The following is a 23,052-nucleotide window of genomic DNA, read 5'->3' as shown; positions in this document are numbered from 1 at the left end:
GACAGATGTTCTTCTCTGTACAAATGGATGCCTTTTATTTAGGCTTGTCAGCTGAAGATCAAGAATACTTTGAATGAAGAAAAGTGGCTGAAATGGCCTTCTGGCCTATATATGCAATTAATAGGCCAAAGATTTTAGCAGCATGCGCTTCCTGTACTTGAAACACACCATGTACCTGGAAGTGAGGAAATATGGTTAGGAGAGAGGGAGGATTTTTAGATCTGAGTTCGAATCTACATATAATAACAGACAACGGTGGTCGTAAATTATACTATTCTGCTTTACAGGTCATCCTCAACTTACAACTATTCATTGTCACTACAGTAGCATTGACATGACTGATCCTCGCACTTACATCACATGTTCATGTGATCAAAATTTGGCAATAGGCAGGCATGCATTTACAATAGTTGCAAAGTCCTAGGATCATGTGATCACCCTTTGCAATCTTCCCAGTCAGCTCCCAACAAATAAAGTCAATGGGGGCAGTCGGATTCACTTAACAACTGTGGTAAAATCTGGCACAACCATCTTGCTTAGAATCAACAACCATTTTACTTAGCAACAGAAATTCTGATCTCAATTGTGGTCATAAGTCGAGAACCCACTGCATAAACAAATAAAGTAATCTACATAATTTCTTGACCAATAAAAAATAAAAGGGGAAGGATCAGTCCAAACCTTTCAGATTTCTGTTTGCTTTCTTTCTACCATATTTTCATATTGCCTATATATACCACAGGATGATCCTGCCCAAATGTCAACTCATAAAATATTTTGTATACACGTTTTATAGTTGACAACAGAAAGAAGGGGGGAGAGTTTCAAAGAGCAGGCAGCAGTGTGGAATCGAAAGTACATTCCATTAATATTTTCTTCAAAGACTGATTAGATGACTGAAGCTTCTGCCGCACAAAAATCTAATTGGAGAGCATGTTTGATGACTCTTGGCTATGGATGTTTTTCGTTGGATGATATACAGCGGGGTGGGGGAAGCAGGATCAAGAGTGACAGTGAATTACGTATCTCAGAATTGGCTACGCCCAGGTTAATGCCGGACGTAGAATGTTAACTTCAAATAAATACTTTTTAGTTTGGGGAGTGTGGCTTGAGGCTCATAATTTAATTGGAGTAACTTGCCGGAATCTTGACACCATCACTGTTGTGTCCAAAAGGCATTACACAAGTATACATATCAGAGAACGTGACAAAATAGTCATACCTATGAAGGCATTCCTATTCTTTTTCTACAATGTTTTTCAACCTTGGCAGCTTTAAGATCTGTGGACTTTAAGTCCCAGCATTCATGCTGGCTAGGAAATTCTGGAACTGATATCCATATGTCTTAAAGCTACCAAAACTGAGAAAATGTGCTTTGGAACTCTTGCTTTTTTACTTTTTTAAAAATGATCAAAGTTTTCATTTTATAAATTTTAATTCTACAGAAACTCTTCCAGAGATGCATGGAATAGGAAGAGTGTCCAGATCCTTTAAGATAATTATCAGAGTTACAAGAAAATGCATTTCACTAATATCCTTTGATTTTTTTAGGAACAAGGGTAAGTAGGGAGAATTAATGATTGTATTCCTGATCATTTGGAAAAATTCATTGGACTTGGTGGGATGTTTACTCACACAAGTATGATTGAGGTTGTTATCACTGACTCGCAAACAAGGAACACATAAAGAACGATTTCATTGTATTCTGCCAGACGTTTGTCTTCCACTGAAGAAGAGAAATGTTTTTTAGCTTTTTGTTAACAAGAAGCTCAGCATGTAAGCAAGAAATTTTCACAGTTGGTGAATATTGGGGCTGCATAATCAATATTTTTCTATTAGACCATAATTGGATGGGCTCACTTTTCAAGAGATAAGCAGCTTCCATCACAAAAATTGTGTTTTGTTTTAGAGTCTTGTGTGAACCCACATAAAATTTAATGCTGGAATAGAGTATCTTTCTGACCCATCAATATCTTGGTCCAATTGCCTAAAAGGGCATCTTTAAAAAGGAGCAAGAAGGAAGGAGTACAGGTAAATCTTGACTTATGATTGATCCTGGATCACATCTTCGCATCTCGCTGTTTGAGGAAGTTGCACAACATTCTCAGAGACTCTTCCCATCCTGCTTACAATCTTTATGAACTGTTGCCTTTTAGCAGAAGATACAGAACAATTAAAACTCGGACCACACGTTTTCTGAATAGTTTTTATTCCAGAGTTATAATTGCACTTAACAATGAACTTAAGGATCACCATCGGTGAGCTGTTGGACAGTATTACTTGGTCTGTTGTGTGGATGCTTGTGTGTTTTTAGGAGGCGGGGAATTTTGGTGGGTGGGGAGATGTCTGGGGATTGTCATGTGTGTGTGTACATGTTGAGTATGGTCTCTGGGTGTTATGTGAATTTCGTTGTATGTAGACTCTGTATATACGTACAATGATAATAAATAATTCAATTCCTTTAATGACTGTTCGAAGTTATGACGGACCTATTTTAGAGCTAACCTTCCATCCTTCTGAGATTGGTAAAATGAGATCCCAGATTGTTTGGGGCAATATGCCCACACTGTAAACCGCTTAGGGAGTGCTGTAAAGCACTATGAAGTGGTACATAAGTAAATGCTATTCTTATTGCCACTTACAATCCAGATTCCAAGTTCTGACAGCCACGCCCCCAAAGTCATGTGACCAAACTTTGCTCAGCAATCAAGGCTGCATTTACAGCCATTTGCACTGTCCCACAGTCATATTTTACAATGGTTTTACCAAAAACTACACTTACTTCTGGTTTTTGGCAAAAGGGGCTTCTTATTTTGTATCTGTGGTGGCCTCTCCTTACCTATGCATGAATAGATAGTATTCATGCATAAGGCACATCAGATTAAAGAATCTTGCTAATGTTTATGGCTAGCAATATGTTAAAGAATCTGGAGATGGGAAGACTATTTCAAAAGGCAACGGGTTGAGACACAGAATAAATTTTTTAAAAAAATCACCCTTCCCTTTCTCCATCCATACCTCCACAGACTTCTCCATCAAAACACTGTGTGGTGATACGTAGACATGTCCAGCAGTCCAGAATAGGCCCTTCTATCACTGCTGCAAAAGAAGAATGTCAGGGTTGGACTTCAAAAAAGCAATCCTTAAAGCATGCATCATCTAAGTCAGTGTTTCCCATCCTTGGCTATCTGTGTGGACAGCATGGCTGGCTGCGGAATTCTGGGAGTTGAAGTCCACAAGGGGCCAAGATTAGGCAACACTAGTGTAAGTAGTAAACAACTGAAGATGTGAGGGTCGAAACTTGTCTGATACTTACTGCAGTCCTCTGAACAAGCTAGAAGGTGCAAAGAAAAAGAAAAAAGGATTGTATTAGAGACGGAAAACTCTAAGATACTTTTTCCTAGCTAATACATCGTTGAATCACATGCCCAGGAGAACAGAATGCTAAGCAAGCAAGAAATTCAACAATACAGTATCGAGACAGTGGTCCTGGGATGTCTCACAGGCTTTCAAAGGACAGTTTTGATATTGGTATCTTCTAAATAAAATTAATATCTTTCGAACTGATGGGTGAATGCAAACCTAAGCTAGAGTACTAAGGAAGGGCACTGAATAATATATGGGATATTTTGGATTCTGGATAGAAATAAATTCCAACTCTCCCCCCAACTCCGACCCCCACCCCCCGGCTTCAGGGCACTGAGGAACCCTACATAAATCTTGCTTCATTACGACAAAGGTCCACAATTTCCATAAGGAAAACGCCATGTTTCTTTCTGCCACAAAAGAAGAGCAAAATTCAAGATGGCAGCTATAGTTGCAGTCATCATTTGAATTTCTTCAACATATATCCACTGACCCCCAGCAGATACCCCCAATTTTCTGCCCTGATAGTATCAAGGAATTCTGAGGGCAGGTTCAAAAGGACACACAACTTGCAGAAGCATCATTTCAAAGATGCCTTTAAAGGCAAATCAGGATTTGGATGTCTTCTGCTAGGGTTTACTCCCATCTCCTGTGCTGCAAATGCTCTTGATACTTTTACCTAACTATAGATTTGGCGATACTTTTTTTTCACAATCCAACATGGCTGCTTATTTTTTGGAGCCCCCCCTACCTGTACACCATTCCATTTAACCTGGAACACTTACTATAAAAATAGAAATTCATAAAACAGTATTTTCCAACCTTTAGGATGTGTGGACTCCAACTTCCAGGATTCCTAGGAATTGGAGTCCACACATTTTAAAGTTGCCAAGATTGGAAAAAGTTATCATAGTTATTAGATTTGCAAAGTGGTGTGTGTGTGTGTGTGTGTGTGTGTGTGTGTCCACATATATATGATGGAGATCTGTTGTGTTGGAAGTTTTGCCTCCTCTTTGTTCACTCTTCAGGATTGGTACCAAGATCAGCAAATTTCTCCAGAATCTGCTGAATCTTCTTTCTCAAGGCAAAGCGTAGCTGGTACATAGAGAACTGCCACAGAAAAACTCCTAAGGGGAAGGTAAAAGAGGAGAAAAATGGAAGAGATGATGATTCTGAGTAAGACTGGGTTGGAGAATATTCAAAAGTATCAGTAGAATTTATAGCTCAACATGGTTGGACTACCCTAGTTGGGAAATGAAATGTCTGCAAGAAAATGACCAAGCTCAGAGACCACTGAAGACCCCACAGATTCAGAAGTGTTCCACATCTTATGTAAGTGCAGATCTCTTTTATTAAAACAGCCTGTCTTTGAACTGTGGTGAAGTGTTTTTGTGGCCTCCAACCATAAATCAGTAAAGCAAGCAGATGTAGCTGCTTCAAGGAATTCAATCCCAGAACTTAACACAACTCTTTAAGCAGTGGCACGTTTTGCTATGTTTGTGTAGAAGTCTGAGGAAAAACCAGGTTGCTTTAATAAGAGAGAGATGCTTCCTTCAGGATAGCCCTGAAGTCCTTCTGAATGTCTTTTGATTCCAACATAGTCTTTTCAATTCAGATTCCTTGTAGGTTGGTTCTAATTCCATTATGACCACTCTGAGCTAAGAGTTGGAAGGAAAATGGCTTTTCCCCCTCTCCTGCAAGACTATTGAGCACAGGTGTGCAGCGGAGGATCTACAAACTAAATTTTCAGCAGAATAGTTTTTGACAATTGATGGTGGGGAGAAGGGGTGAAATTAATAATAAGGACAGGTGCATCTACCTGGCTTCATAGCATCGTATGGTGGTTAAGGTTTTATCCAGGATCTTTCAAAACAAGGGTCAGGTGGACACAAAATATGGTGGTGACAAATGGAGGCTTCTGATTTGAGATTGATGTCTGCAGAAACTCAGTTGTCAATCCTTCTCTTACTGTGTTGTGAGAACTGAACCAATTGTGTTCTGTTTAGTAAACTGTTTAAAAATGCTATGCATTGATGCTGTATTTGAATCTATTCATTTAATGGAGGCAATGTCTGAGGCCACAAGATTTAAGACAAGATTAAGAGTGGAATTTTCCTAGTGATTTCAAGTTTCCAACATCCCTCACTAGTGACAGGTTGATTTATAGCTGCCAGAAGATGTAATGCAGCGGTATAGATAGTGAGTTCCTTCTCACCCCCTTAAGGTATGAAAGCTGGCCTGATGACTTCAGACCAATCACCAGGAGACTGTGAGTTCTAATCCTGCCTCAGGCACAAAAGCTGCCTGGATGACTTTGGGCCAGTCACCTTCAGCCCAACTACCTCACAGGATTGTTGTGGGAAAAATAGAAGGAAAATGTACTAGGTATCTTTAGCATCTTGAGTTATTTATAAAAATAATAAGGCAGTATGTATGTATGTATGTATCTATGTATGTATGTGTGTGTGTATGTGTGTTTGTGTGTGTGTATTTATTTTCTGCCGTTATTATTTTTATAAATAACTGAAGGTGCTAAAGATAGTTTCCAGCACTATTTATGGAGAATAGCCCACTTCAGTGATTGCATTTATAGGGATAATTAAGATAATTAAACAGGGGATTATTTCCTGAAGGCAGATTATAACCACAGTCCACATTCAGTTGCAATCCCTACCCAAGTTTCTTCTTCCTCACCTTTCCACTGCTTTCTTTTGATGGTTTTTAACTGGTTAATAATGTGTAATTTGATTTCGAACGCTCCTCTGACATCTGCAAAAAGATATTCAGAGATGTCATCCTCTAGTCTTGCCCTATTCTCCACCCTTCCCAGCCCTGAAGATTATTCGCCTTCTGGTCACACCTAAAATTCGCTCGTAATTCCTCCGAAGGAAGGTGCCGTGCAAATCTGCCAAGGCTTGGATGTGCCTTGTGATCAGGGAATCGCGGTTTGGAAGGTCACCTGGCAGGGTCTCCTTCAGCACAGACGCCACCCATTTCAAGAAATGGGGGTCACACTGAAGACAGCCGGCCACCCCCTGGAAGGATAAGAGCCATAAGAAGCAAGCCAGCAGAACCTGGAGTACCATGACATGGCCGACAGTTTACAAGACTGTAACCAAGGCAACCTCTTTCCTGAAGTCTGCAATCGCAGGGGAAAGTCCACCTCCGTGACCCAGGGAAACGTTGCCAAGGAGAAAGAACAAATCACTAGGCAATGGGTGTGAGCATTTGTGATGCTAGGAATAGAACAGGAAGTGATGTTTGATGCTGCATAAGCCATTGAAGATGTCATCTTGACACAGGAAGTGCTATTTTTGATTTCTGGTTCTCATGGCTACAGCCTTTCTGCTCGGATTACTTCTATGGGCTGTCCCCGTACAACTGGCTAGTACCTGCCTCCGCTGCTGGCCAGATGCTGCTGCATATTTTATTTACGATGCTAACTTGCTGCTGCAAAAGGATTCAGCTGCCTCTGATCATCTGGGGACGCTTTTCCTGGGAAATGTTAAAGAGCTTGCTTCGTATGGCAGTGGATATTTGGGTATATAAAATTAAGGGAAGAACTGAGCAGGGTTGCCTCTAATAGGAACTTCTGCTGAGTGTAAAATGCCCATTTCTGAATCAGACTATGCCCAGCTGAGACACAAATTCTGTTTTTCATGTCCATTTTGTGCTAGAGGTATAAGAGAAAGCCTAGAAGCTGAAAAACGTGCTCTTAAAGAACACGAGCATCTATACATATGAATGAATGAATGAATGAATGATCAATCTTTATTACAGCTCACATATTGACAAAACCGGCCCAGTAGTTTGAACATTTTAATGATTTCATTGAGTGGTTGTAATATAGAAATTAAGGTTGAAGAGAATGTGCTACAGTTAAAAATGTGTTGGGAAATTAGCTCTTCTAAAACATTAATGACAATAAAATAAGAAAATAATAACATCTTAATGTTTCAGAAAGCAGTTTTGCATTTTTCTCAAATTCAGCTTGTTGGATTATAGTTGTTTAAGAGAAATGCATCAAAATTTAGCCTGTTCACAGTAGTTGCCATCAAACAAAAATTTAGGGTTGTCTCTAAATATTAAAATGTCATTGGATTAGACAAATTAGTGTCAGGTCTTAGTTGTGACTTACTTAGAATGTATTAACAGTGTTCTGTATTCTGCAAAGTAGTGGATTTGTAAGCTGTGCAGATGCAGATAGATAAACTCAGCAAGACGTCCATAACCAAGTACATTTATTGGTTCATCAGGTATCCTCATAACTCACATTTGTGATGAAGTTCTTCTTTAATGACCAATCCTTTGCATATCTGTCTTGTAGGTAAAAAGATGATAGAGCCTCAACCCCATGATGATTGAAGCGGCTGCATGATATTAATCTTTCCATCCCATAGTCGTAGAGGTAGGGGGTAGAGCTGCTACCAAGAGGCTGTGTTCAGAGAGAGGAAACCTCCCCCAACCCCTCGAGGATCAATTTAGTGGCCAATCCGGAATCCAGATGTGGTCACATGATATGGACTACATTTCCCAGGATACCTTAACTACATTTACCATGATGCATTCCCTTAAGGGGACAGCTCACAATTGCTACACAGCACAGATATTAAAAACATTGAAGAGGTCGTCCAGCAAAAACTGCCACATCATAGCAAGCTAGTTTATACAGGTAGTCCTCAATTTACAACAGTTCACATAGTGACTGTTCAAAGTTACAATAGCACTGAAAACCGATGATCATTTTTCACACATACAACCATTACAGCATCCCCATGTCCTGTGATCAAAATTGAGATGCTTGGCAACTAACTCATATTTATGACAGCTGGTCATGTGATCACATTTTGTGATCTTCTGAGAAGCAAAGTCAATGGGGAAGCCAGATTCAGTTAACAACCATGTTACTGCAATGATTCACTTAACAACTGTGGCAAGGAAGTTTGTTAAGTGCGGCAAAATTCACTTAACAAATGTCTCACTTAGCAACATAAATTTGGGCTCAATTTGTGATCATAAGTCATGGACCATCTGTTTAAGATTTCCAGCCAATCGGGAATTCTAGACAGGCCAGGCTGAATTTGAGAAAATTATTGTTGATTTAATTAAAAATGTGCGTGTCTTGAAAAAAAAAAAGAAACAAATATTCATTTTTAAAAGCATAACACAAAATCTGTTTGCTAACTCATTCCAATGAAGGACTCATGAGGAACATTGCTGTATGCATATTCCAGATGTTCCAAAATGCATTCTTTGAATTTGGCAGAAAAACAAAACAAATACCCTACAGCTTTTCATGTGCCTGAGATGATCTGGGTGTGTCACAGAAAAATTTAAAAATTCTCTGCAATGGTTGAGAAAACAGGGACCCTTTCCAGACAAATAAAAACGGAAAAAATATATTTCTATTAAATATATAGTCCTACATGGATGCAAAGTGTGTTTGTGTTAGTTTAGTTCTGGGTTTAGCATGAGTGAATAATACACAAGCTGAATGACCTTCATCAACTTGGCATCATCCTCTAATGTGTTTGGCCGTGCTGGCTGAGAATACTAGTAGGCATTGCAACCCTAGTATTTTTTAAGAGTGTTAAACTGGAAAATTCTCCATTACGTAGTAGGATAAGTTCTAAGTTAGTCCTGGTCACTTTTGACAGAGTGGAAGAGTATGCTTGGAAGATCTGACAAAGTAAGTTCCCACAAACATTGTTTTCTGTGTTTTTCTCTGTCTGCAGAACGAGAACATATGGAACGGGAGGCTGGCAATCTCTTTCATCATCTCGAACTAATTATACAGAAAAATAAAAAAAGTAGGAACTGAATTACCCCTTTTCCTTCTACAAATTGCTTGTGATCTCATGCTATTATATGGTCTCTTAATACAGGGTTTCTCAACCCTGGCAATTATAAGATTTGTGGACTTCAATCCCCATGGCTGGCTGGGGAATTCTGGGAGTTGAAGTCCACGCATCTTCAAGTTGCCAAAGTTGAGTAATATCGCCCTAACATGTTCTGACTATCAAGAAATTTGTCTCTGTTTCCAGAAAATTAATTTGGTATTCCATACATTTTTCTTCAGTCAGAAGTGTACAAAGTTCAATCCTGCGTGCAGCTGTCCCTAAGAGCGTCTGGTCATGTAACTATAGTGGCAAAATGGCCTGGTTTGCAAGATTTGATGGGCTTTTACAGCTAGTCCTCGACTTACGTCTGATCACTTAGGGGATCGTTCAAAGTTGCAATGGTTGACCTCCTCCTCACCCCACCCCCATCATGTAATTGCATTTTGGGCATTCAGCAACTGGTCCTCATTTATGGCCATTTGTAGTGTCCCACGGTTATGGGACCACAACTTACGTTTTTTGTCAAAAACTGGCATTTAATTCTGGTTTCCAGCAAAAAGCACCCATTGCAGACAATGAATTCACCAGGGGTGGGATTCAAATTTCTTAACAACTGGTTCTGTGGGCATGGCCTAATTGTGGATGTGGTTTGGTGGTGATATGACTGGCTGGGCATGGCTTGTATGTAAATATTATAAATATTGATGTAAATATTGATTTTTTTTTTATAAAAAAGAGAAACTTTTACCCCAAATCAGGCAAAGCAGGCAGGCAGATTGAGTTGCTCCCAGAATCACAGATTCATTGAGAGATCTACCATTCTGCAATCTGCTATCTGAGTCTGAACTGAAAAATAGAAGCTAAGAAGGTTCAGCTCTGCTTTTAGATTATCTAGAAAGCAAGAAATCCAACAATTTTCTGCTTTCCAGCTAACCTAAATCTCCCAGCAGAGCAGAACAGCTGATGGTAGGGGGGGGAAAAGGAAAAATAGCAATTTAGCAGGCAGGTTTGATGGTGCCCATGCCATGTAAAGAGTGAGTGGGTGGGGCCAGCCAGTGGCCTGATTTGCCAGTTCTCCGACCAGGTAGAATCCCACCCCTGGAATTTACTTAACAACTACAGCTTTCACTTAACAACTATCATGTTTGCTTTACAACCAGCATACTTAGTTAATGACCACTACAAAAAAGGTTATAATATCAGGCATTGAAATGTGGTGACTTGATTAATAATTGTCATGATTTAATGACTGTAATTCCAGGCTCCACAATCACAGTTGTAAGTTGAGGATTACCTGTAAAAGAATGGGAATAAGTTGCCACTGAAAGATCCACACCCTTAAATCTCACTCTTACCGGTAAATCTCACCTTAATACAGGTTTATATATTTTTCTCACCAGAATGGAGATTATTCATTCTGGAGCTATTTCTGAATGTCCCTTTTTGGTCTTTCAAAAAGTGAAGATACTTAATTATGGCTTCCAACTCTTAAATATTACCCATCCCTTAATTAAACTCATACACAGGTTTCATTTTTTGGTGGGCATAATTTTAACTAATGCAATTAAGAATTGTATTAATAACAAACCAGTGCAATTAAGAATTCCATTGAATTCTCATTCCAACTAGAATTTTAGATGTTCTAGATCAGGAGTGCCCAACCTTGGCAACTTTAAGACTTGTGGACTTCAACCAAGCAGCTGGGAATTCTGGGAGTTGAAGTCTTCAGATCTTAAAGTTGCCAAGGTTGGATACCCCTGTTCTATATCATTATGAAATCAAAGATCAATTCCAACCATTACTCTAAGCAAAACATTCATTAATTGCCTCTTATTGCAGGTAATTTATTAATGTCCTTTCAATAAATTGTAATTAACTCTTGTAGAATACTTGATTTATTCATTATTTGCACTACATTTCCACAGCCTGAAGCAGCTGCTCCTTCCTCTATATCTCAAAGTCTTGGCCTCTTTGTCTCCCTTCTTTTTACCAAAAGATCATGAAGTCCTGATGAAGGAGGCAGAATTGGAAAAAGCAGACTTTATTAAACGTTTGGAAGAAGCATCTAATCTTTTTGTGAAGGAAAGTAGGTGTATTTTTCTGTTTCCTTCTCACAAATTCTTCCGTTTCTGTTCATTCAGAAAGCAGCCACATGCTGAGCCAGATCATTGATCCTTCTAATATAAAACTAACTTCTTGTGAAGGACAGACCTTTTAAAATATTAGTCAAGCTACAAGTAGCCTTCAAGAATCCAGACAGCTGTAAAATGAATAAAATGGATCCCTCATGATACCTGTTCTTTGCATCAACTCAGCTCTGAGGGGGGGAAATGTTTTTAAAGCTTTTGAAGAATTAAAACATTCGTGTTTGTGCTTCTTGGTAGGATGCTCAACTCAGCAGAGTTAGTCCAGATGCAATTACTGCATTTAAACTTCCAGTGTAGTTTGATGAGAATCAGTTTGGTCTAAGTGGTTAAGGCAGGACTAGAGTCCCAGTCACTCTCTCTCAGTCCAACTCACCTCACAGGGTTGTTGTGAGGAAAACAGGAGAAATGATTATTGGTTATGTTTGCTACTAGGGGTTATTTATAAAAAGGAGGGCAACGTATCAGGAAACAAACAAATAATAGTTTGCAATTCTGGAGAAATTATCTATGGCTCCAAGGTCAACACCTTCTCAATAGGATGTTTATCAGTAAACATAATCGTTTTTAATTCTGTGGTTTTGCTGGGCTTCTTTCCCAGGATAATGTTGCAGGATCCCATCTAAGTTGGTCACTGGGACCAGAGATTTATTTTTCCAAGTTTTCAGGCTTGTGCTGGAGCCCATCCTCACGGAACTTCTCTCTCTCCAGAAAGTGTGCATTGGACCGTTCTATGCATATTATTTATGTGGTGCTTGGTTGTATGTTGCTTTTAGAGGATCCCAAAGGCAACTGGACTTTCTGGTTTTTCTTTGAAGGCTGTTCAACAGCCCTGTCTCAACAGAGAGGGAGGGATACGACATCATCTATATCCAGCCTACAACACAGTCCTTTCAACAGTTCCAAGAAGGCTCCACACCATTAAGATGACCATATTGATAAACCTCCAGGTGACCTTAACGACCTGCTAAAAGAATGCAAATCACCAGCTGTCTGCAAGGAGTATAAATCCTTCCATCGCCCACCCTCCGGTCAGAGCTGAGGAAGCTTCTTGGATGAGAAGCGAAACATCTTCAAAGAAAAAGCAGAAAGTCTAGTTGCCTCTTTTAAAAAAGTCCCTTTGGGACAACCATGACTAAGAGTCTCCATAGCAGAGATGGTATTCAACAGGTTCTGACCAGTTCTGGTGATCCAGTAGTGGAAATTTTGAGTAGTTCAGAGAACCGGCAAATGCCGCCTCTGACTGGCCCCGCCCTCATCTATTTCTGCCTCCCGAGTCCCAGCTGATTGGCTGGGTCTTCTTTTGTTGACCTGCACAGGAGAACGGAGCTGGAAAGCAGCTTAGTGGGGTGGGGAGGGGATGGGGATTTTGCAGTAACCTTCCCCTGCCAAGCCCACCAAGCCACGCCCACCAAGCCACGGCCACAGAACCGGTAGTAAAAAAAATTGAATCCCACCACTGCTCCATAGGCATTTGTTTTTAAAGAATGGGCTTCAGCACGAGCCAGAAAGCTTGATGGTCCCAGTGACCAGCTCAGATTGGATCCTGGAGTTTTGGATTGGATTATATGTACTTGTGGTTTTTATTCATTTGAATATCAACACGATTTAAAAAAGAAAACAATATATGGCAGCAATGTTTTATTTCTGCTGCCATGTAGTGGCCACTTGGAATGTGGCAGCTCAGATCTGATAGCCTTACAGAGTTTTCCTGCTCCGCCTCATCCTAGGATCGCAGAACATGTTGCGATCCCAATAGTACAAAAATTGTGTCCGGCCTCAAAAGTAGCTGTTTGGGAATAGAAAAGTCTCTTTTGTGGTCAGTTTTGACTGACTTTTGGACATACGAAGGGAAATGTTTGAATCGTCCAGTTTTATTTTTCTTGTTAATGTTTACATTGGACTTGATCAACCCTTCAAAAATTGAATTGTCCTTTTTAAATCTGGATACGTAGCCACTGCACAGAAGAACCTAATGTTTCTTATGATACAATTAAGCTAATTTTGAAAGTCTCCCATTTCCTGAAAGGACCAAATTAGACATTAGAAGCAGCGAACTACTTCACCTCACGAGTCCTCTCAGAACAGAAAATGCTCCTTCGGGAGGAATGAATAGGATTCAAGAAACAATATTTGCCTTAAGGATGTTGATTTAATTTTTTTCATTGACAACTCCATTCTTCGAATCAAGAAGCCACATACATTGTTTTACATAACTTGTAAAACAGCTTTTTCTGTGTTTCCAGAGTCTGGCTAGAACAACCAATACAAAGCCAGTTCAGGAAAATTAAAATAGAAGCAGCATATGTGATGGTTAGAAGAGCTGGCAGCAGACTATTTAGTGCAGTCTCAACCTTGGCCATTTAAGATGTATGCACTTCAACTCCCATGCTGGCTGGGGAATTCTGGGAGTTGAATTCCACACACCTTAAAGTTGCCAAGGTTGAGAAATAATGATTTAGAGCAATGGAACATGCTAACAGAGACAACTTAAGACGTGGGCTGGGGAATAACTTTTTGGACAGGATACTGAATTTGTGACCAGGAGTGAAAGAAATTTGCTGGAATTCATTCTCTGATGCTCATCATTTCTCCCCATTTTATGTCTTCACAGTCTGCAGTTTTTCCTGTGGTGAGTCCATTTACGTAAACAGGCCATACATGCATCCTCCTGGCCCAAGAAACCCCATTTTAAAAGAAATTCTCCATGGTCCTGTGTGTGAATCTTTGCCTATTAGTAACAATGGGGTTCACTGGTTCCTCCTAACTGCAAAATGAACTCTTTACAGAGCCAGGCAAGGGAAGTATCTCCAGCAGCCATCCTGACAGGGCTGAAATCCCATTATAAATGGAGAATCAATTTTTTTTTCCACTTTCCACACTCTGGGGGAAAAAAGAAGAATTCTTATTTGAAATAAACAATATTCCCCCACCCAATATTTCCAAAAGTGTTGAACAATTCACACAAGTCCTCGTAGGAGCTGAGAATTAAAGAAACCCACAGTGGTTAGAATACAGTACTGCAGGCTACTTCTGCTGCCTGCCAGCTGCCTGCAATTGGGCAATTCAAATCTCACCAAGCTCAAGGTTGACTGAGCCTTCCATCCTTCTGAGGTCGGTAAAATGAGGACCCAGATTGTTGGGGGCAATAGGCTGACTCTGTAACTCTATAAACTGAAGTGGGATATAAGTCCAAGTGCCATTGCCATTGCTACTATCCCAGACTTATGGAGACAGTTTACAAATGTAGTGATGTCTATACAGGACCACAGGCTGAGCACTTCAGCCAGGTAGGTCTACATATGTTCTCCACCTCTTTATTCACGGGCTCATTTGTCAGCAAATCTACGAATAACACATTTTTCTTTTCTTTTTCCTTCCCTTGAAATTTGGCAAAATGGATGTCTGATTCCTTCAAGGAACGCACCTAATTCAATTTCTAGAACGTTCAAAAAAGAGGGGCAAAGGGCCAGAAATATCTGACTAATCCATTTCCGGGTAGTGGTCAAGTTATGGCTACCGTCCACTTGGCCTTCTAGCATCTGAAACAACAGGGACATGTACTCCTCGGACACAAAAATATTTTAAATTAATGGGACAAGGATTCAAAGAGGAGACATGACAACATTCTAGACTGACCGGGTCAATTTTATCTGGATTTCTAAAGGCAAAGTAGATAATGCGCTGATTAAATTCACTGAATGGGTGCAGACCCAGAGCAAGTCCATTGCAATCAGCAAAGCTTCAGTTTGTAATTACAGTATAACCCCATTGATTTCAATAAGTTTATTCTAAATATAATTAAATCTAGGCCTAAAACATAATCAGCTTGGGATGTGATTTGGATTATTTCAGATATAATAACAGACTAGATTTCCCTCCCCCCTTGCAACCAGCCACATGTAGGATGGCTTCGGTTTTAATCATGCCATCTCTGGTTTGAATTCGTCATGCTGGAGTTCAAAAACTATAATAACTGTTTCCCTTTGCAAAGGGTGGATGCTCATTTCATGTGGACTAAAGCATGACTTGTATTATTGTCTTAATCTTCTATTTGTAGATCAGGGCATGTCTGGCTGAGAACATGGGTGTTTATGTTGCACAGGGTATGGAGGTATCGATCTAACAGCATCTCCTCCATCACTTCCACAGGCCAATCGCGGTTTCGACCTTATGAAGTGGTGCAGTGCAGCAACTGCCAAATTCTCAAGGCTTCCTGCTATGACCTCAGAATATGCGCAGGTGATTGTCGTTTGCCATCTCTTTCTCCTTATTCCCCAACTTCTCCATCTCTCTTTGCCTCTGTTGAAACAAACTGCACGTATAGAATACCCTGAGATCCAATAATGGCGGGCTAGACATAAATTCAGAATCTCTTTGCGATGAAGAAGGAAATAGCACCAATGGGAAAATATATCAACCTATTTGTGACTCATAAAAAAGCTGCTTTAAAATGCATGTTTTTTTTTACCTCTGTGATTGTAGGGTAAAACCTAAGATTTTTGGGATGGCGCAGGCTATTAAACTAGTTGGGCAGCTTCAGGTAGATCACTCTTCAGCTTACATCAATTTTACAACATTGCTGTGGAATTAATACAGACATGGAGAGGAAAACTAGAAATACCCCTTAGTGGAATAGGATAAAAATTACAACAAAGCTTCGCCTTCGTCCCTCACTAATACATAAAATTATTTCACTCACTCTGGACTTCTTATTAAGGGAGTCTTAATTTAGCTCTTTTCCTTTCACTTGCTCGCTGCTAAGAAAAGAAGGAAAATTGGTTCAATAACACATCCACTTGACTGCAGGCTACTTCTGCTGACTGCCAGCTGCCAGCAGTTCGAGTCTCACCGGCTCAAAGTTGACTCAGCCTTCCATCCTTCCGAGGTCGGTAAAATGAGTACCCAGGTTGTTGGGGGCAATACGTTGTAAAATTGCTTAGAGAGGGCTGTAAAGCACTGTGATGCAGTATATAAGTGCTACTGCTGTTGCTATTATTTGTTTTTGATGATGTGTGGAAAATCCCCCCGTCTCCACTGAATCCCTTAACTGAATCAGGCAGGAACACACCCCTGAACCTTTGACCTGGCTGCAATCCTGCCAAGAAACCTGTGCCTGCAGGATTGTAAATTCCCCATAAAGAAATCCATCGCCTTCTAATACATAAGTTACCAATGTGCATAATGTTAATTACACTACAGCGAGCTTCCTTACTGGAAAAGTTTCAAAAACTGAAGTCCAAGAGATAAGATTTATTTCATAGGGATGTTAATGGAACATTGCCAGGTTTCTGTTTTGAACTTTCCCTTTTCTGCAGGACCCAATATTGTTGCAGCCGTGTTGATAACCCTTACAGTCTTGCTGGGAGTACTGGGAGTTGCAATATGGTGAGTTATGCTTAGCATTCGCAGAATCAGACAATGGCAGAATTAGAAGGATCATTTTAGGCTATGGAATCCAACCTTATTGCTCAGCACAGGTATTAAATCAATGCATCCTGAACAGATGTTTGCTTGGACAATCCAGCAAAAAGATGTACATTACCTCTCTGGGAAATAGATTCAATTATTGATCATTCTTGCTATTTCCCTCTACATTCAGAAATTTGCTTTCTTACAGCTTTGATCAACCATCCCCTTCCCAAAATCTCCTTAAGGATAAATATACCCAGTTCCTTCTATTTTTCCATTTAACTTTTGTTGCATTCTCTGATCCCAGAGGTTTGAACCCTTCTTGATGTGCAAGAGCAAGATCTGGACCCCGTTCTCCATTCTGGTGGGGAATCACCCATATTTATCGTTCCGTGCATTGTTTGCAACTTGACCTCCTCCAGCTGTTAGGAATGTTACACTTGGGTGCTAAGTTGGAAGAAACTCATGCAGAATATCAATTGCTCTGAGCCCGGGGAAATCGGGCACTGGAATTGCCTAGTTTAATGTTTGAGAGTGAGCTATGGGTTCAATGAACGTCTGATGAAGTCGGAAAATTTCCACAATTTGATAAAGCATTTTTATTGCAGGCCCATTTTATACAACAGCAGTTGGGACTGGAATTCCCATCACTAAGTGATGCAGTCATAAAATGTGGTATCATTTGATTGCACTGCTTAGCATCTTAAATCCAAGATCACACAGGTTGTTAAGTGAGGACCTGATGACTTCAAGCCCTATGGGGGATATTGTGGAGTGTGGGCGAGCCCCACAGGTAAGTGGGTGGGCAATACAGAGCACAGGCAAGCAATAAAGTGGCAGGAATGGAAGCAACTTGTGGCTTCGTGCAGCGTCTCTATTGACTTTGTTTAGGGAAGTCGGCAGGGAAAGTCACAAGTGGTGATTATGTAACTGCAGGACAGTGCAAAATGTAATTGCTGGGCGGTTGCCAAGTGCCCGAATTGTGGTCTTTGACCTTGGGAACACTGCAATAGGCCCAAGGCCCACTGTCTTAACTTTGAGTGGCTGATGAACCAGTGGTCATAACCCAAGGACTACCTGTAGCACTGTTGGGCATGTGATGGGACCATGCCAATGAACCTGACAGCACTTTTGCTGATCAATTTCACTCATGGCCTAGAATGGAGCAGTTTAAGGCTGCACTCATGACTCCTCCATGCTGCAGGTACTGCTGTCGTAAAAAGGCATCAGAAGAAACTGAATCGCAAGATGAAGATGACGATGATAAAGACAATGAAGATGATGGTAAAGACAGTTCAGAAACTTCAGAAAAATCAGAAGAGGCTGCCCAAACTTCTCCAGTAGCAGACTACTCAAGCCCCCCTGAAATCAACATGCCCAGCCCTCCAAGCCCCCCTGAAATCAACATGCCCAGCCCTCCAAGCCCTCCTGAAATCAACATGCCCAGCCCTCCAGAATTCAACATCCCAAGCCCTCCTAGCTTCTAATGATGCCCAAAATTAAACTGTTTACAGTAGGAAAGAAGTGGGATTATTTATCCTCACAACAGTGTGTAAGTTATGGTATTTGATGTTACATTTTTTGTGGCAATCGCTAAGCAATATCATGGTCATTAAGTAAAGCAATGATTTACTGAGCATGGTTTTGCTGAAAACCAGAACTAAGCACCAGTTTTTGGCAAAGCCATTGTAAAAGGCAGTCCTGTGGCCATGAGAGGCCTCAAGCAACCATAAATGCAACCCAACTGCCTGAAGTTCAGTCATGTGACTGCAGGGGTGTGTGGATAATGACCATCAGAACTTCAAATCCCGATCAAAGCTTCTGCTTTGTTTGCATGGGGAGGACAACTTTGTATCCTCATCATGTGTGCAGCCACACAACCTTGGCTTAACCAGTGTTCCTTCCTTTGTAAGGAACACAAAGGAACACAAAGGGGAAAGAGTCATTCAGGAGGGCTCACAGCTCATCAAACACATAGCATGCTTAGTTAGGCTGTTCTCTAGATCAGTGGTCGCCAACCAGTGGGCTGGGGACCAATGGTGGTCCACGAGAAAATTTTGGTGGCCCGCAGAGAAATGTCACCCCCAAAGCAATTAATCTAGGATGCGCGGGAACACAAATGGCCCGTGGAAAACAAGGCTTGTGTCGCTTGCATTGCGAACATGGGGTAGTGAGGGGAGGGGTGAAAGAGCGGAGGGGGGGGAACTTACCCTACTTGCCCCACAACGCCTGTCCTGGCCACCGAGCTGCTTCTTTCCGCTTCTTTCTTCTGCTTTTGGCTGCGCTCAAGCTCTTTCTTTCTCTCCCACAAACTCCGCCAGAAATGAATCTTTGGGATCCTGCAAGGCATCCTGCTCCAAGAGGCTGCGCTGGTGCAACAAGTCTAATTTCTGGCGGAGTTAGGGGGAGAGAAAGAAAGACTTCTGCTGCTTTCCTCACATGAAGCCAAAAGTCTCTCTCTCTTTCTACCCCCGAGAACAGAGCTGGAGACGGTATCCTGCGATCTCAAATAAAGAATGATCGATCGGTAGGAAAACGGGGTGGGGGAAATTTCCTGCAGACTTGTTTTGGGATTTTCCCAGGGTTTCTGGGAAATTATGAGTTTGGTGGTCCCCGAGGTCCAAAAGGTTGGCGACCCCTGCTCTAGATCTCCGGGAATCCTGACTGCCGCCCAGGGAAGCCTTGCGATGGGCAGTGGTCAGAATGCAGTATTGTAGGGTAAACTCTGCCAACTGCCAGCAGTCCGATTCTCACTGGCTCACGGTAGATTCAGACTTCCATCCTTTTGAGGTCAGTAAAATGAGGACCCAAATTGTTGGGGGCAATAAGCTGACTCTGGTAAACTGCTTAGAGAGGGCTGTAAAACACTGTGAAGCGGCCTATGTACGACTAAGCGCTATTGCTATTGCTAAATGAAGCAGCCCAACGCTCCCTCCGCAACCACTTTCCATATAAAGCAAATCTCAAAGGGGCCAAAGCCTTTGGATGCCATAGAAGAATTTCCATTTATTTCATTAATAGCATTTTTTTTTTTCTGAAGCATACCAGAATTGGTGTGGAACCTGGGAGGAGGAAATGGAGGCAGGGGGACAGAGCCAAGGGGGAGGGTCACACACAGCTAAATCACTCCCCACCCCCAACAAATGACACAATGATTCAAATATACTGATATGGGGGGGAGAGAAAAATCAACCCCAGCATGATGGGGGGAGGCAGGGAGGCATAGAGGAAACACATTCCAAGAATTTATTTGGAGGGGGGGGGGGAAAGAACAGATTGTCCTGGGTGCTAACGGGTGCCCCTCCCCAGCATCAAAGAGGGATTTTAAAAAGCAGCAACACATACACATACACGCACGCACACACACACACACAAACACACACAGCCATGACTCCCTCCCCCCACAAGCTTCTGCTGCTGCTGCTGCTGCTATAGAAGGGGTAAAAGTGACCACCCAACATCCCCCCTCCCTCTCTCTGTTCCCCCCACTGATCCGAAGAACATTTCGAGGCTCTTTCGGAGTTGTGCTGGTTGAAGAACAGGTCTCTTGTCTGGCTGTGCGTCTGAGAAACGGCGCTTTCCTGGTGGGCCACAGGATGTCCAACCCACAAAGACACGGAAGGCCGCTGCCACGCAGGCCATGTCGGGAAGGCCGCTGGGCCAGAGGCAGGAAGAGCTTCTCAACTCTGCTGGGCACCGAGCCCCACTGTTTTCAGTAGATTCCTCGGTTGAGTTGGCTGTGGCCTGCAGACCAGGACAGAGAATTTTAGATCCTGCTATTCCAAAATCCAGCAGGGGCTTCAGTCTTTCAGGCCTTCCAAGACACGGGCCAAGAAAGGCTTTCCAGCCCAGTCATGGTGCAGCCTGGGAAGTTTTGCCTTTAAAGACTTTCTAGCCTCTCAGAACGCCTGGCCTTCAGCGGACTCCAGATTCCCCTTCACAGTAGGTTGCGTTGAGTGTTTCAAGGCCTTCCCGGCCATTGACCCACTCAACGCCTTGGTGAGGTCCTGTATTTCCTGCAAAAGGCTATCCTTTCAGGGTCCAGCATTTGCAGAAAGTGGACTTAGGAGGGGTAAGAGGCCTAGAAGCGTGACCTGGTCTGGCATTAAGTTAGTGACATCTCTCTTGATCCTAAGAACAGAGGGAGATGTCTTCTAAGGTGTCAATTGTTCCTGTTACCCCCATACACACACCCCTACTTCCTCAGGGGGAAAAAAAATCCCGAAAAACCGGTCCCAGCTAAGGGGTTGTGGGAGAGAGGGAGGTTGAAGAAGATGCAACAAACATTCAGAAGGGAAGGAAGGGGAGTATCTAAGGGGGGGGAAAAAACCATTAATTTAAAAGGTTGTGTCTTCCATTTATCCAAATAATTTCATCTGGAACATCACGGAGGTAGGGAGTTAGCAATTTCCCTTTCTTCTATCCTTCCACAAAGGAGAGGACAGAGATTGATGAACAAAAGAAAAAAAAAGAAATGAAAAAGGGGAATATCAATATTCCAAATCTGCCATTACCTCCCAAATCTGGATAGGTATTAAAAAAAAAAAAAAGTAGAGAGAGTTCAAATATCATTTATAAGGAGGAGTCCCCCCCCCCCTTTACCCCAGTTCTGCTTCTGTGAATAGATTCCTCCCCACTGAACGGGTCACTGGGTGTGGCCACTGTGGCTCCCTAGACTTTGGTAGTAGAAACGGATCCTTCCAGGTCCCTGCAGAGCAGGGCTGGGGATAAAGGGGAAACCGGTTTGCAGAAAGACTCTCCCGGCCTCCCAACATGGGGGTGGAGGGCCTGCAAGGACTTGGGCCCCTCCCTTTCCTTCCACCTCCCTCCCACCCCAAATCCAGCTGCCCCTGCTCGGTGGCTGCCGTCGGAGGGGCCCCACTGCCAACGGGGAACACAGGGCGAAAGAGGATGTTTGGGTGGTCAACACCGGGCCAAAGGTCCTCCAGTTATAGCAAAAAAGGGTTGGTGCTCCCCAGGGTGGAGGCCGAAGTGCTGCTGGGGACAATGCCGGCAGGGGGCAGGTTCTGAGGGGGCAGCCCCATGGCAGGCAGCCCCAGAGGTGGAACAGCCCCCAAGGGCTGCACTGCCACCATGGGGGAAACGGAGGCTAAGGGCATCCCAGGAGCCATGGGGGATACGGAGACCATTGGAGCTGTGGCAGGAAACGCTGGTGGCGCTGGCTGGCACAGCGGAAGTACCGGACTGACACGGAGCTGATTGAGTGACAGCGGGGTGGCTGCCGCTGCCTGGAATGGATTGGTGGCCGAGGCAGATGGGGCGGGAGCTGAACCTGCAACAGGCAAGGAGACAGAAAAGAAAGGAGCATTACAGAGAAGCCCAGAGGGCATCCTTCTGGCCTAAAAACCCCAGGGGTCTGGCTATCGGGGGAGTTGCTTAACCCTGTCAGAATTCTGAGAGTTGAAATCCACATGTCTTCAAGTTGCCAAGGCTGAGGAACACTGCTCTGATGCAGCGGTTGCCAACCAGTGGGCCATGAGAAAATATTGGTGGGCCGCAGAGAAATCTCACCCTCACAGCACCCCCACCCCCAAAGCAATGAATCCAGGCTGCACGGGAACATAAGGCTGCACTGCCCACATGGCCTGCAGGAACCCTCCCCGCCCACTCACTCCTTACCTGCTAAATTGTTATTTTTCCGACCATCAGCTGTTCTGGTGTGCCAGGAGATTTAGATTGGCTAGAAAGCAGGAAATGGTTGGATTTCTTGCTTTCTAGCTTGTCTTTAGATCTTTGGCTCTGCTTTTAAGCACAGCCGAACCTCCCTTAGGGCTGGAGGTTCTATTATTCAGGGCAGACTCACGGCAAGCAAATTTGAGAGACTGAGCTAGCTGATGGCAGATAGACAGATCACTGAATGATTCTGTGAGCAACTCAATCTGCCTGCCTGCTTTGCCTCATTTTGGGTAACATACATGATGTGTTGTGAGTTAATTTTGTGAGTTTGCTTGCTAGCAAATTTTATGTGACAAGAGTGAGCTAGCCGATGGCAGATAGATAGATCTCTCAATGAATCTGTGATTCTGTGAGCAACTCAATTTGCCTGCCTGCCTGCTTTGCCTGATTTTGGGTAAAAGTTGCTCTTTTTTAATAAAAAAATCGATATTTATATAAATATTTATAATATTTACATACAAGCCATGCCCAGCCAGTCATATGACCACCAAGCCACACCCACAAATTAGGCCATGCCTAATCAGTTAGTGGTCCCTGGGATTTAAAACTATGAGTTTAGTGGCCCCTGAGGTCCAAAAGTTTGGCGACCCTGC

At 42.5% G+C, this 23,052-nt stretch overlaps 3 protein-coding genes across 18 annotated transcripts in view; 1 reads left to right on the top strand and 2 right to left on the bottom strand.

The window, feature by feature from the left end:
* Nucleotides 1-50: 50 nt before the first annotated feature.
* Nucleotides 51-6,452, bottom strand: IZUMO3 (IZUMO family member 3). Its single transcript, XM_087947448.1, has 7 exons — nt 6,227-6,452; nt 6,061-6,135; nt 4,404-4,493; nt 3,317-3,334; nt 3,019-3,099; nt 1,636-1,726; nt 51-175 (listed from the first exon to the last, which is right to left on the bottom strand). The coding sequence occupies exons 1-7, from the start codon at nt 6,450-6,452 to the stop codon at nt 118-120; spliced, it is 639 nt and encodes a 212-aa protein (XP_087803574.1). The 3' UTR covers nt 51-117.
* Nucleotides 6,453-6,690: 238 nt separating this feature from the next.
* On the top strand, nt 6,691-18,249 carry TEX51 (testis expressed 51; the record flags this gene model as incomplete). Its single annotated transcript, XM_087947447.1, has 8 exons — nt 6,691-6,870; nt 9,005-9,176; nt 11,203-11,292; nt 13,965-13,982; nt 15,503-15,592; nt 16,669-16,738; nt 17,486-17,555; nt 17,863-18,249. Coding segments are annotated over 8 exons (1,077 nt in total), but the record flags the coding sequence as incomplete, so codon positions are not given.
* Nucleotides 18,250-19,745: 1,496 nt separating this feature from the next.
* Nucleotides 19,746-23,052, bottom strand: part of EPN1 (epsin 1) — a 43,362-nt gene continuing 40,055 nt past the window's right edge. For 7 of the 16 annotated variants that reach the window (XM_087946380.1, XM_087946374.1, XM_087946378.1 and 4 more), the window contains one exon: nt 21,318-22,055. In XM_087946380.1, coding sequence (XP_087802506.1) covers nt 21,712-22,055 — 344 coding nt within the window. In that variant the 3' untranslated portion in view covers nt 21,318-21,711. Of the gene's footprint in view, nt 20,507-21,317; nt 22,056-23,052 lie in introns of those variants that run through there. The other 9 variants (XM_087946369.1, XM_087946373.1, XM_087946379.1 and 6 more) reach the window with 3 other exon arrangements.

This window comes from Notechis scutatus, chromosome Z (genome assembly GCF_049901735.1).
Source record: "Notechis scutatus isolate UNSWTSFEM ecotype Mainland chromosome Z, rNotScu1.2, whole genome shotgun sequence".
NCBI classification, from domain to species: Eukaryota; Metazoa; Chordata; class Lepidosauria; order Squamata; family Elapidae; genus Notechis; species Notechis scutatus.
This window is presented reverse-complemented; position numbering and strand designations above follow the sequence as displayed.

What these genes read in the sequence shown, in the direction of transcription:
- IZUMO3 (XM_087947448.1), bottom strand. Translation starts at nt 6,452, where the DNA reads ATGGTACTCCAGGTTCTGCTGGCTTGCTTCTTATGGCTCTTATCCTTC. An exon ending in CAAAAGAAAGCAGTGGAAAG is followed by an intron (nt 4,494 to 6,060) that starts GTGAGGAAGAAG and finishes CCTTCCCCTTAG; the next exon opens with GAGTTTTTCTGTGGCAGTTC. An exon ending in ACAACCTCAATCATACTTGT is followed by an intron (nt 176 to 1,635) that starts GTGAGTAAACAT and finishes CCTCACTTCCAG; the next exon opens with GTACATGGTGTGTTTCAAGT.